We start from the raw sequence: 14,952 nt of genomic DNA, 5'->3' as shown, positions 1-14,952 counted from the left end.
ATGCTTTGAGGAGGGGTTCCATGGATATCTATAATTCATGGATACAATTCAGAGAATACATGGAACTGGATAAAAACAAATAAATTACAGTTGACCCTTGAACAACACAAGTGTTACGGCCACCAACACCCTGTGCCAATGAAAATCTGTGTATAACTTTTGACTCCCTCAAGACTTAACTAACCTACTGTTGACCCAAAGCCTTAGTCAATTAACACATATTTTGTATGTTATATATATTATATACTGTATTAAGATAAAGTTAGATGACATTACTCATCACGGCAATATAAATCAAAGCCATGATGAGATACCATTTCACACCTGCCAGAATGGCAAAAATTAACACAAGAAACAACAGGTGTTGGTGAGGATGCAGAGAAAGGGGAACCCTCTTGCAGTGTTGGTGGGAATGCAAACTGGTGCTCTGGAGAACAGCATAGAGATTCATCAAAAAACTAAAAATAGAACTACGTTATGATCCAGCAATTGCACGATTAGGTATGTACCAAAGGATACAAAAATACATATTTGAAGGGATACATGCACCCCAATGTTTATAGCAGCACTATCAACAATAGCCAAACTATAGAGAGAGCCCAAATGTTCTGATGAATGATAATCGATCAATGGATGGATAAAGATGTGGGGTGTGTGTGTGTGTGTGTGTGTGTGTGTGTATACACGCATATACACATATATATACATGTAATGGAATATTACTCATCCATCAAAGAATAAAATCTTGCCATTTGAAACGACATGGAGCTAGAATTATTATGCTAAGCAAAATAAATCAGAAGGACAAATACCATATGATTTCACTCATGTGGAATTTAAGAAACAAAACAGATGAACACATGGGAAGGTGGGGGGAAAGAAAAGAGAGGGAAACAAGCCACAAGAGACTCTTAATGATAGAGAACAAATTGAAGGTTGATGGAGGGGAAGTGGGGGGGGGATGGGCTGGATGGGTACTAAGAAGGGCACTTGTGATGAGCACTGGGTGTCGCATGATCAATCACTCAATTCTACTCTTGAAACCAATATTGCATTGTATGTTAACTAAAACTTAAATTAAAAAAAGATAAAGTAAGCTAGAGAAAAGAAAACATTATTTAAAAAATCATAAGGAAAAACATTTATGTTTATTTATCAAAAAAAAAAATCCAAGTAGACCTGCACAGTTCAATCCTGTGTTGTTCAAGGGTCAACTGTATTTTAGCTAACTCCAACTGAAATGTAGCATTTCCTTTCATTATGAATGCAGGACACAGTATTTTTTTTTCAATATATGAAGTTTATTGTCAAATTGGTTTCCATACAACACCCAGTGCTCATCCCAAAAGGTGCCCTCCTCAATACCCATCACCCACTCTCCCCTCCCTCCCACCCCCCATCAACCCTCAGTTTGTTTTCAGTTTTTAAGAGTCTCTTATGCTTTGGCTCTCTTCCACTCTAACCTTTTTTTTTCCTTCCCCTCCCCCATGGGTTTAAGTTTCTCAGGATCCACACAAGAGTGAAACCATATGGTATCTGTCTTTCTCTGTATGGCTTATTTCACTTAGCATCACACTCTCCAGTTCCATCCATGTTGCTACAAAGGGCCATATTTCATTCTTTCTCATTGCCACGTAGTACTCCATTGTGTATATAAACCACAATTTCTTTATCCATTCATCAGTTGATGGACATTTAGGCTCTTTCCATAATTTGGCTATTGTTGAGAGTGCTGCTATAAACATTGGGATACAAGTGCCCCTGTGCATCAGCACTCCTGTATCCCTTGGGTAAATTCCTAGCAGTGCTATTGCTGGGTCATAGGGTAGGTCTATTTTTAATTTTCTGAGGAACCTCCACACTGTTTTCCAGAGCGGCTGCACCAGTTTGCATTCCCACCAACAGTGCAAGAGGGTTCCCGTTTCTCCACATCCTCTCCAGCATCTATAGTCTCCTGATTTGTTCATTTTGGCCACTCTGACTGGCGTGAGGTGATATCTGAGTGTGGTTTTGATTTGTATTTCCCTGATGAGGAGCGACGTTGAGCATCTTTTCATGTGCCTAGGACACAGTATTAATTGAACCTGTGACTTCGTCACCAAAAGAAATCAGATATATCCATATCATTTTATAGTTATTCAGAGATCTCAAAATATCATTTATGCTCATCTCTACTTTGAAATTATGGTAGTTACTGCTGCTAGATCTTGCTATTTAGTGTGTTGAGATATATTACTATACCTCAAATTGAAAAACACCATTTGAGATATCTTTGTATCAATAAAATCGGTTCATGTTGTAATTCTCTGTTTTATGCATCTAAAGCCATTGTTCTGAGAAGAATCTACATGCTTCACAGAAGTCCACAGCACATGGGCTCCATGGGAGGGAGGAGCCCTTGGGGTAGAGGACACAGAGATATTGCTATACACAGGAGGTCTCGAGGACACCTACAACTGCTGACTGCTTGGGGCCACGTACCCTTCCTGGTGCCTCAGAGAAGAAGGGTCAGCACTTGGAATACGACTTTTAAGACTGGTCACTGATGAAAAAGGAGCCTCAGGAAGATGTCAATGAGCAATGATTAGGAACAGCTGGCGTGTTCGAGAATCTGCTTCTCTAGCGGACTCTTCCGAGACCAGGTTGGAGGAGTGGGGGTGGGGGGTTGACGGGGGAACAAGGGAAATGCCCTTCCCTCTGGGCCACCTGGCTTCCTATCAACACAGCTCCAGTGTCACCCCCTCCCGGAAACTCTTAGCTCACTGTGCTATAATCACCATCTTCTCCACCAAATGGAGAACACTTGGTCAGTTTGATGAACATTTATGGAGGGCCCACTGAGTGTGAGACCGTCTTATGATGCTTGGGAGACAGACCCAGTCACCCACCCCTCAAGGCACACACAGCCCAAATAGCACTGCGTTGAGCCCCAAACAGAGCCTCGCACATCCCCAATCCCTAATTTCACTGCCAACTTCCTGCTTGGCGGCTCCTCCTGGGTGTCCCATAGGCATCTCAAAACCAACACAGAATTGTCTTCTAACTGGTCACCGAAACCTCTCTGTTCCTACCTCCTAGAAAGCTGTTTCCTTTTCTGTGTCCTCTCCACCGTCACTGCCACCAGCTGGGTTCAGATTATCCACACTCCTCAGTTGGTAATCCACAGAATCCCGCGGGATTCTCTCCATATTCACCATCAGCCCTCCAGACCAAGGCGACATCATCTCCTGCCCAGACGACTTCAGGAGCCTACTGCAGGTCTCCCTGTTTCCACCAGTGCCAACCTCCCATCCATGCCCCACAGAATGGCCATTCTCTAGGGGTTCAAACCCAATCACTTCACTGCCCTGCCCAGGCCCCTCCATGCTTTGAGGAGAAAACATCCTCTCCGGGTGCCTGGGTGGCTCAGTCTGTTAAGCGTCAGACTCTTGGTTTCAGCTCATGATCTCACAGTTTGTGAGTTCCAGCCCCATGTGGGGCTCTATGCTGACAGTGCAGAGATTCTGTCTCTCTCTCTCTCTCTCTCTCTGCCCCTTGCTCTCACTTGCTTTCTCTCCAAAATATAGACTTAAAAAAAAAAAAAAAAGGAATACAATATCCTCTCCTTCCCGTAGCCTGTGAGGCCTACAGGATCCCGCTGCTGCCGTCTTCTCCGGCCTCCTCCCCTCTCCTCTTCCCTCACCACCTCCCCAGGACTCAACCACGCTACCCTCGTTCTTCAAGCCGACCAAGCCATTCCCCTCTGGGCTCTCCAGGGTGCTAGGAGTGTTTGCAGCCCAGTTATCCACAGGGACATCTACAACCGTCCCTTCTCATCTTCCTGGTGTCCCCTCAGCCTCCTTAAAGAGAACCTTCCCCAACACCTGCTTAGCTCATATGCAGTCCTAATCTCTACCTGTGCCTCTGTTTCCTCATCTGTAAAATGGAAGTAATAATATTACCCACCTCATCAGTTGTGGTGAGGATTCAAGGAGTTAATATTCTATTAATATTATAAAATGCTTAGAACACCACTGGGTACACAGTAGGTGCTCTATAGGTGCTATCATTTCAATATAAAAAGAACTTCTTTACTTGCTACATGTTGTCTATTCTACTTACCAGTGTCAAATATTTTCACACAGTGCTAGGCATACAACAGAGACTCAAGAAATTATTCGATTGAACCAGTGAGTGTCCTTCTCATCAGCTGTTTTGCCTCTCCATTCTTCTGCGTGCTCAATGTGGAACACCATCAGATCATGTCTGCATGTTGTCTGCTCCTGTCCTCCACTAGCCGCAGCCATGGTTTTCACACCCTGTTCAGCAGAATCCTACAAGTTCCTTTGAGATGCCTCAGGGACAGGCATGGGGGTGGGGTACGCAGGCTACAGAGAACCTCCCGACCCCTGCTGCACGCTGTGTCCCAGCACCTGGCCATCGGTCTCACCCAGAACAGCAGGTCAATGATGAGATGCCAACCTTTTTCTCGTATAGAGCTCCTGGGGAAGATTTACGGTAAAGACCAGGTTTGGAAAGTCTGAAAACGACCAACCATCAGGATAAAATCCAGCCGTCTTGGCCTGTCTCCTTAAGCCTGTGGCCATCTGGCCCTGCACACTCGTTTCTGGACACTCCCCAGCCAGGGTGAGCTACCTGCGGCTCACAAGCTTATTCAACGTCCTGCTTGTGCCCAAGCTGTTCCCTCTCGCTGGAACGCCCTTCCCTGCCTCCTCCACTTGGCTTCAAGACACAACTCCGGCATCACCTCTCTGAAGCCCGAGTTTGACGCTCCCTCCAGGGGCTCCCACAGCTTCTTTTTGCCACCTCTCTCACCACATCTCCTGGCATTGGGAAGGCTTGTTTCACACTCACCCTCTGCATAATGGCGGGATGGGCAACTACCACCTGGGAGCCAAATCTGGCCACTGCCCATTTTCATTTGTTTGTTTGTTTTAATGGCCCAGGGGCTAAGAATGTTTTTTTTCCATTTCTAAATGGCTGGGGGTGGGTGGGGAATGAAAAGAAGACTATTTCATAAGCGAATATTATATGAAATTCAGATTTCAGTGTGCATCGTTTTACTGGAACGCTGTCCCATTTGTTTCTATGTATAGTCTATGGTTGTTTTCACACGATAGCAGCAGAGTTGAGCAAGTGCATCAGAGACTGTGTGTGGCAGGTGCAGCCTAAGGTATTGACGGTTTGACCTTTGCAGGAGAGGTGTGCTGACCTCTGCATGACAGCATTGGCCAGGGTAGGGAGGCTGGGATTCCTGGGGTCAAATCCCCATAACTCCTCCAAGGAGAACGGTATCTGTAATGATTAGGTGGACAAACCAGTATGAAACTCAACCACAGATTGTGGGGAAGAAAAGGTCGCAATTCTACTGAGTTCTGTGACAGTATGAAAATTAGCACTTCCATCAAAATAGAAAATTAAAACTAAAAAAACTATGAGCACATTTCACAAGAAGCGAAGCAAAAAACTGAATACTACCACGTTCCCGCTCCCACAAACAGGTCAGACCCGTAACGCCTCCAAATTGCCCGCCCCCACCTCCCCCCCCAGACTGTGGGATTTCTCAGAGCAGACCTCAGTCTTTATCAGCTATGTGCCACACCACATGTTCAGGGAAGACAGAGAACATCAAGAAGCTTAAAGGGAGACAGAGATGATGCCATGCTGCTGTCGTCAACATGGAGGTCATGATGTGGCCCTTTCACCATTCCTTTCTCAGGGAATCTGCCCACTGGGCCTTCTGGGGGCCATGTTGATCCCCTTCTTCTGACCAGACCAAGGGGCAGTATATCCCCCGAGGACAAGAAATTCCTACTCTGAATGAGGGCTCTAATCGGACGTGAAAAGTTGAGTTGGACCCCAACGCTATCTCTTTCTTGGTCATTTGAATAAATAATACAGAAAGGTGTTGCCACTGAGTAGCCAATACAGAGGGTTAAATACCATCAAGAGGCGGAGTGGGTATCAAAGCAGTCTGTAGCATTCGGGTGGAGGGTGCGAGGGGCAGATGTTTGAGGAAAAGGAGGCCATCTGGTAGCAGGACAGAGGGAAGTGGCAGTGCTAAGTCATGCTGACAGTGAAACCTTAGAATGAGCCTCTATCACCTCCTGCCGCTGAGCTTCTGCCAGGTGCCTTGGGTCCAGACCCTCCTTCCAATTCCAAGGAAAGCCCATCCTATTTGCTATTAATCATGATGATGGTGACGACAGTAAATGCATACGTAGCATTTACGATGGGTCAGGTAGTGTCAATCCAAGACCTATCAACTCCTTAATCCAGGCAATAACCCTATGAATCAAATACGATGCCTCTATATAGACAAAGAAACCGAGACACAGAAAGGTTAAATAATTTGCTTAAGGTCCCAAACTCATACGCAGCAGCCTTGGTCCCAACTGACCTGGCTCCACAGCCGGTGCATGTAACCACTTCGCAGTACTGCTCCTATTCCTAGATTTCCACATAATTCCACATAGTTCTTTCCACTAAGACCCCCATCCCCTTATTTGAGCTTAAGCGGATGTTTCTTTCATGCAACCGACTCTGCCTAATATAGAAATTCCTACCAGGATTGAAGCTATAAAGAGTAGATCCTCAGAGAATTTCAATATGGACGTTTCAACAGTGGAACTGGTTCTGATGTACAGCAGAGTGGAAGGCTCTAGAAATCCCCACCACATTCTGGAATGAAATGCAAACAGACTGCTATATACAAGAGTGAAGGAGCTAATTAAACTGTGACCTTTAGGTTCTTGAGACTCAGACTACAAGCCCCCAAATGGAAAGGTTTTAGAAGGTTTTCTAGGTGTTTGCTTTGAGCAATTAGAAGAGTAGGAGGCGTATAACAGACACATGAAAAGATGCTCAACATCACTCACGACCAGGGAAATGCAAATCAAAACCACAGCGATATATCCCCTCACAGCTGTCAGAATGGCTAAAATCAAAAACACAACAAACAACAGGTGTTGGCGAGGATGTGGAGAAAGAGGAAACTTGGTACACTGTTGGTGGGAATGCGAATGGATGCAGCCACTGTGGAAAACAGTAGGAAGGTTTCCCAAAAAGTCAAAAATAGAATTGCCATATGATCCAGTAATTCTACTGGAATACTGGGTATTTACCCTAAGGAAATGAAAATACTAATTTGAGAAGCTATATGCACTCCTGTGTTTACTGCATTATTTACACTGTCCAAGATATGGAAGCAAGCCCGGGGGCCATTGATAGAAGAATGGATAAAGATGTGGTACATATACAATGGAACATTACTCAGCTATTAAAAAAAGGATGAGACCTGGTAGTGGCCAGAAGGGAGGTGGGTTGGGGGATGGGTGAAATAGATAAAAGGGATTAAGAGGTACAGACTTCTAGTTACAAAATAAGTCACGGAGATGAAAAGCACAGCAGAGGCAATATAGTCAATAATACTATAACAACATTGTATGGCAACAGAGGGTGATTACGTTTATTGTGGTATTCACTAACGTGTGGAATTGTCAAATCAATGTTGGACACCTGAAAATAATATAATGCTACGTTAATCATCCCTCAATAAGAAAAGCATAAGGAATATAAGGGTAGTGGAATGAGCTGGTCACTTTATACGGCCCTAAGTAAAACTGCAACAGAAAAAATAGGACAAGTTCTTACTCCAGGTGCCTCTGCCAGGAGACAAGGAGAATTGTGTCACCTTACCACAGTGGTTCTGAAACCTGAGTGTGAATTAGCATCGCCTGGAGGGCTTGTTAAAACAGATTGCCAATCCTGTCCCCAGTTTCTGATTTAGTAAGTCTGATGTGGGGCCCAAGAATGTGCATTTCTAGCAAATTCCCAGGTGATGCTGATGCTACTGGTTCGGACACTATACTTTGAGAACCATTGCTCTGTAACACAAGGCCCCTTCCTCCTGTCACTGAAAGGCATGATCACAGATGTTATTACATTTTACCATAGAAGTGCCAACCATGCTGGGTTTCTATGGTCAAAGTTGCAGACTGATAAGAGCAGAGGAAGGGCTATTCCAATAAATGGGGTTTTCTGGGAAGAGCTGGAGGGGTGAAGGATCTCTGATAGCTTAGGACTAGGAAAGAGAGGGGCCCTGATGCACACATTAAGAAAAAGCCAATGGCTGGAGTGCCTGGGTGACTTAGTCGGGTAAGCGTCCAACTTCAGCTCAGGTCATGATCTCATGGTTCGTGGGTTTGAGCCCCCCCCCGTCTGGCTCTGTGCTGACAGCTCAGAGCCTGGAGCCTGCTTTGGATTCTGTGTCTCCCTCTCTCGTGCTCGCTCACTCTCTTTCTCTCTCAAAAATGAACATTAAAAAATTTAAAAAAGAAAAGACAAAGCCAATAGTTAAGGGAGTATGAAGTGGCCAGACTGAAGAGAATGTTGCTAAGCACAGAAAACATTTCCAACATGATGCTCCGAGACCCTGCATTTATTAATTCCACAAATATTTCTCAAGCCCCAATGACATGTCAGGTACTATATGCTAGGTACTCCGGGTTCAACAGAGAACAAACGGTTACACGTTCCTGACCTTCTGGGGCTTACATTTTAACCGTGGCTGCTAATAAAGACCAGAGTGCCTGTAACCCAGACTTAACAGGCTGAGATCTCGGGATTCAGGACATGAGCTACGTCGTGTCTGGGAGCAGCCCCCGGAGGCCTTGTTGGTTTCTCTGACGTCGTTTGTGAGTCTGAATATAAAGAATGCCAAAGCGGTCTAGAATATAAAGAATGACAGCTAAGGAGCTAATACCCCCCCCCCCCCGGGGTCTGAACTTTTGGTCATTCGGTCTGAAAATCCAGAAACTCAGTTCACAGTCAAGGGTCCTCTGTCCTATCGTGTCTTATGTCCACAAACAGCTGATCTTATCAGAGCAGTTGCAAGGGCCTGGCTTGCTCCGTGCGTGTTAGGATTGACTACACAACCCAACATGCACGGTGCTGGACTACCCATGGCAGTGATTTACAAGCTCAGGTCCACAAGCCAGACCACCCAGGTCCTAAATCTTCAGCCATTTAGCAGCTGTGGAACTGAACCAAAACTCTCCAGGCCTCAATTTTCTCACCTATAAAATCATAATAATAACTACAGCTCTTGCCCCATTGGGAGACTGTGAAAATCAACTGAAAACAAGGCATGTAAAGCGCTTAGCACAAAGCCTGGCCATCGTAACTACCCAGGAGATAGTAGCTATGATTGCTTCCCACCCCCCCCCCCCAACCGGGTGTTGGGTTTATTTAAATCTACCCCTGCATTTCAGATGCGTGCACAGGGGTAAAATTCACCGTCTCGTCTACAAATTGCAAAATGGCTAGACAGGATCGTCACAGAAACTACAGGGAGGAATAAACATCACAGGAAGACTGTGGATTTTGAGGTCAAGAGGCAACGCACAAGGTTGCATTGCTGAGTGGTCCTGGGACATCACTTCTGCACGTGATGGCTAGAAGTATCTTGTGTTACCATCTGCTGGAGAGCATGCGAGTGTTTTGTGGTTGTCTGTGTGACAGCTAAATTATATCAGGCTTTGGAATTACGTATGGAAGAAGGGGTGTGTCTCCCCACAAGGGGTAGAATGAACTACAAAAGTCAGTCCTATTAGCCGACAGTATGAAAAACAAAACAAAAACCACACTACCCTCGGTGTCCATACGAGGAGTGGCCGCCATGTTTAGACCACAGGCAACTCCAGGACCCAAATATGGGAGCCAAGTACCTGAGGAACAAGCAGACTTGAAAACTTGGGTACACTTTTCTAGGAGTACATTGGTGTGCCAGGGACAGCAGGAGTTCAGAGGGGGAGGAAGTTAATTAATTTGTACAGAATTTAAAGCATTTACTATGTTTGTTTTTTTTTTTTTAATTTTTAATGTTTATTTTATTTTTTTATTTTTTTTTTAATTTTTTCAACGTTTTTTATTTATTTTGGGACAGAGAGAGGCAGAGCATGAACGGGGAGGGGCAGAGAGAGAGGGAGACACAGAATCGGAAACAGGCTCCAGGCTCCGAGCCATCAGCCCAGAGCCCGACGCGGGGCTCGAACTCACGGACCGCGAGATCGTGACCTGGCTGAAGTCGGACGCTTAACCGACTGCGCCACCCAGGCGCCCCGCATTTACTATGTTTTTAAATAGGTTAACCCAAGCACACAGAGAGGTTATGGAACAGAATGAAAAAAAAAATCACATAAAGTTTTAGAACACTTCAAAGGGCAGCCTCCAGCCTCAACCCCCCCCCCCCCCATGGTAGGGGAGGCTGGTTGCTTCCTTTGTAATTAGGACTTTCAAGGGAAAGTTTGAAAAGCACTCGAGTGGTAGAAAGAATGTAGAAGTAGACATTTCAAGACTCGAGTTTAAGCTGGGAGGCTCAGACACTTGTTTTGTTACCTTGAGCAAGTGACCCAACTGATCTTGGGCTTCCTCATCAGGTAAATGGGGATGTTCCTCACTCATTGCACAAGCACCTCGTAAATTCATCCTTAGCAGGAGAAGCAACTGACTTAAGAGGAGAAAACGCAACCCAGTCGCTCCTGTCACTCTGCTCCCCGTGGTTGATTGAAGATGGAAAATAAGAGAGAGCCATCTAGTAGGAGAGGAGAAGGCAGCAAATCCAGCCACTCGGGCCTCACTGCCTGTGGATTACTGTTAAAATTACTGTGTCTGCTCTGCAGAATTGCTGTTGGAATCTATTGAGGCTCCCTCTAGAGTGTTTCAAGTCAGTCTCTTGTTTTAGGCACCTATAATTCAGCATGCCTTTTCCAAAATACATTCAAAACCTGAAAATGAAATGCACAGCCAAGGCAAGCAAATAACATCATTGTTCTGAGTGACAACCAGGGGCACTCTGATCCTATGACCCCATTAAATGGGGCTGCAACCTGCCATTGTCCTTTCAGTGGCAAAATCAGGAGCGCCCAGCACAGAGCATTGCTTACACTGGCAGGCGTCAAACAAATATTTGTTGAACTGAGTATCTTATCTGCCTATTTGATAGGTTAGAAAAATTGTCAGCTTTTTCATCAAAACTACCTTCCTTCCCCCCCCCCATTCAAACCCCTCTTGAAATTCACTTCCATTAAGGCTTTTGTAATGCATACTAGCAGCAAGGAATTTACTGAAATGAAAAAATAAATGCAAAACTCCAAGCTCCCACCTGTGCAGCCATGACATGCTATTGTCTGAAGCAGAGTATATTATTTAACTTGGATGACAAGCTCAGGAGGTAGGGACCCTGTCTTTCAGAACACCCCGCTCTGAGCACACTGGGAGTTCTTGATAAGCAGCAGCAAGAAATGCTGCGGAGGGACCTCTTTTAATTATTTATTTTTCCAACCCCAGATTTTTGGCTGCAGGTTTTTACCCCTGGCTTGATTTCCAAGGGAACCTCTCTCCCGGAAGCTCCCACGAAGATGGGTAAACAGCGCTCTGACCCACCCCCTTCCCTCCTCAACCCAGAGCAAGTAGGAAGACCTGACCACCCCAAAACGTGGATTGTGAGCGAGTGCACTCAGGATGTCTGCTGGGTTTGGAAGGGAACTAAGTCCTCCAGGACCCAACGGGTAGAGAGAGGCAGTCAAGAGAAATGTTTTGGCTCCACACATCTACACAGCTGTCAGATGGCAAAGCTCGGACTTCCACTGTTATTACCTGCTGTGGGCCTCTGAGCTGTCTTGTCATTAACCCCAGAGACCAAGTATGCCTGAAGCTTGGCACTAAGTAACGTCTGGGGGGCGGAGGGGCGGGTATGTTCAAGTCTTTCAACAGAGGAGTAGAAGGAAATGGTTTCTGCCAAACTGGAGCTCTCAGATTATAAAGCTCTCATGAAAATAGATGTTGAATATATGTGTATGGCAAGATGAAGGCATTCAGGGAGCATCATTTGTTATCTATGCTTAAAAAAATTATACCAGTAACTAAAGAAAGGCATTATGTGTGTGTCCCAGCACACAACCGACAGGCAAGGAGGGAGAAAAGCAAATGACCATCTAAGGAGCCTTGCAAAAGACCTCAGTTTTTTTTTTTTTCCCTGAATAATAGGACTTAATATTTGGTGAGATGTGCTTTTCAGAGACAGGGGTGGGGGGGTGGGGGTGAGAGTGTCTTTCCCTACATATAGTAACAGACCTTAGAGCCAAGGCTCTCCTGTGTGCTTATGCAACAATGTATCAATACAACACATTTTCCAAGGGGAGACTTCTCCCCTTCCTCTCTGACGCATTTTATACCAAAACAATGGCAACACCTGTAGCCGTTAATTTCTGCTCTTTGATTTCTGTCCAGTTATAAAGGAGGCTCTCAGCAGGCTCCCCTCTCAGGAGCCATATGTGGAGTCGATGTGCCAGCAGCCTTGGAAGGAAACCAGCCTCTGAGAAGTGCACAATGGCTCCATAATCCCCATCAACTGGACCCTCTTGAACCGCGGCTTTATTTTCCAGTCAAAGAGCTGCCAATCTCCAGAGTCAAGCTGGGGCTGCCCTGAGAACCCAGGGGAAACCTGTGCTCTTACTGGTTGGACACAACACAAGGGTGGTGCTTCTGCGCCCCACAGTCTCCACCGGCAACGTGGAGCCCAGAAGCTGCCTGTAGCACCCCAACATCTTGCCTTGCTTCCCTCCCGGCTGAAGCTTTCATCCACAAAGCCACCTCAACCTCCCCTGCCTCTCCCCCCAGAGACCACAGTGCCCCCACGGCAGAGCCACAGCCTCCCGCCCGCCCGCCCTCGCACTAGGTCAGGCTGACGGTTCCGTTCCACCCAGCGTGGGCCGCTTTTCCAGGCCAGCACTGACCCAGGTTGAGCAGGCTACCAACTCTTCAGACCACATCACATGTGTTGCGGGGAGGGGGGTGCGCAACGGCTGGGGTGTGGCAGCATGCCTTTTGGGTTCACCGACTTCTCTGCCCAGGGCGCTGTGTTTGGCAACCGAGTTGAGAAGGGTCAAGCCACACGCCTGCTGACACCCGTACACCTGGGGAGGCGATTAGGGAAGGGAGCGGGTAGGCTGCCTGCGGCGGCTCAGCCCCAAACAAGCGTCGTTTGGACAGAGAAGGATGACACTGGGATACAGTCACTAGAGTTTTAAGCCAAACTCCTACCCTCTCCACCTCGCCGTTTACGCTCCCTCTGGGGACCTCTGGCTGTGCTCTAGAGCAGCCGAAGGTCTCCGAGACCCCGTGAAAACGGCTCGCTGGCCGCCAGCCGGCCGTGTGAATCCCAGACCTGGTAAATGGCAACCTGGTCTCCCTCCCGCTCGCCCTTGGCGGCGGCTCCCCACCGGGAGCACTCCCCTCGGCGTCCCGGCGGCAGGACTTACGCAGTTTTGCTCGGCCGTCTGGAAGTCCCAGGAGCAGCTCTTGGCGCGCTCCTGGATCTCACTCATCCTGAAGAGGCAGAGTGCCGTGGTGGCGGGGGAGCGCTTCTCCTGGCCCTCGCCGGTGGCCGCGCTGAACACACCCGCCCAGACGCCCAGGGCCTCCACCAGGCTGGAGGAGAGGAGCAGGCGCCGGCCGTCGGGGTGGCCGTGGCCGCAGTCGAGGGCCGCCTGGCCCTGGAACTGCAGCACCTTGGCGCTCTGCGCGATGCGCACCATGCTGGGCCAGCCGGTGGCGGCGCCGCTCGTATAGTTGTAGGGATAGTAGGGGAAGTAGACGCTGCCGTTCCAGAGAAAGGCGTCCACGAAGTGCAGGCTGCCCGCGCCCCCGCGCAGCTTGAGGCGGCCCAGCTCCTCCGTGGCCAGGCTGCGTCCCTCCGTGTCCTTGAGGGCGATGGCGGTGTCTCGGTCGGACGCCGCCGGATTGCAGCGGCTCGCGGTCTCGGGCTCCGGCAGCACGTAGGTGGCGGCCACTGCCAGGTACCAGCGGTTCTGGTCCCCCGCGCGGTACACAACGCCGGCCGTCGAGCCCTGCGGGTGACAGGACACCACCTCGGTGCCGTTGCGCAGGGAGCTGTGGCTCAGGTTGCCCAGGAGCCGCACCTCGCAGGCGCCTCGGTCGAAGGTCCAGCCGGTGAGCAGCAGCCCCTGGAGGTCGGCCGCCCCCTCGCTGTAGGGCAGCAGCAGCTTGCTGAAGCTACTCCCCGGCCGGGGCCGCGCGGGGGGCGCCAGCGAGACGGGCTCCGTGCAGTTGCCCGCCTGGTCCCGGTACAGGCGCGAGAGCCTGTGCTCCAGGCTGTAGTCCAGCTGGTCCAGGCAGCTGCCGCTCGCCACGAACACGCCGTCCGCCCGGCTCGCCGCGATGGCTCCGATGGCTTGCTCCGACCGCCACACGGGCTCGTCCGCGCCCCGGCTCGGCGCCGCCAGCGCCAGCAGATAGGCGAGCAGGGGCAGCGGCGCGGCGGGGCGCGGGGGGCGCGGCGGTGCCTTCCTCCGGGAGACCTCCATGGGGCTGGGGGGGCCGCCCCCGGGCAGGGCGCGCGGCGGCGACGGCGACTCAGGCGCGCGGCGACGGAGACGCGGGCGGCGGCGGCGGCGGCTCCTGCGCGCGCTCGGGCTCCCGCGGCCGCCCCATCCCCGCGGCTCACCCGGGAAGGAGAGCAGGGAGGGCGGCACGCGGCGGGGTCGCTCCGGCAGCCTGTGCGGCGGTGGCGGCGGCGGCAAGCCCTGCGCGCTCCGGCGCCGCTTCCTCCTCGCCCTCCTTCTCCGGAGAGTTCCTCTGTGCAGCGCTGGCGCTCGCGGGGAGGCGCGGAGGGTAAGGGAGGGGACGGGCGGAGGGGAGCGAGGCAGGCGGGGAGGGCTGGAGAGGTTGGGTGCGCTTGTGCGTTTCACTTTCCCATTGTGAAAGTGGGATGCAACTGGCCCCCTTCCTCATCCTCTTCCTCCTCCGCCCTCCTCCTCCTGCCCGCCCGCCCTCCCTCCACGCCCATCTCCCCTCCCCTCTTGATTCGGTGAGATAGGGAGGAGGAAGGTCTCGTAATTTGGGTTACTGTGTAGGTGGCCTCTTTCATCT

At 49.4% G+C, this 14,952-nt stretch overlaps 1 protein-coding gene across 1 annotated transcript in view; it reads right to left on the bottom strand.

The window, feature by feature from the left end:
- The window catches only part of PLXNC1 (plexin C1), a 149,021-nt gene extending 134,619 nt beyond the window's left edge, over positions 1 to 14,402 (bottom strand). The window contains exon 1 of the mRNA XM_030323379.1: positions 13,323 to 14,402. Coding sequence (XP_030179239.1) covers positions 13,323 to 14,387 — 1,065 coding nt within the window. The 5' untranslated portion in view covers positions 14,388 to 14,402. The remainder of the gene's footprint in view (positions 1 to 13,322) is intronic.
- Between the last annotated feature and the right edge of the window lie 550 nt (positions 14,403 to 14,952).

This window comes from Lynx canadensis, chromosome B4 (assembly GCF_007474595.2).
Source record: "Lynx canadensis isolate LIC74 chromosome B4, mLynCan4.pri.v2, whole genome shotgun sequence".
NCBI classification, from domain to species: Eukaryota; Metazoa; Chordata; class Mammalia; order Carnivora; family Felidae; genus Lynx; species Lynx canadensis.
The sequence above is the reverse complement of the archived record's forward strand: the minus strand, read 5'-3'. Positions and strand labels throughout refer to the sequence as shown.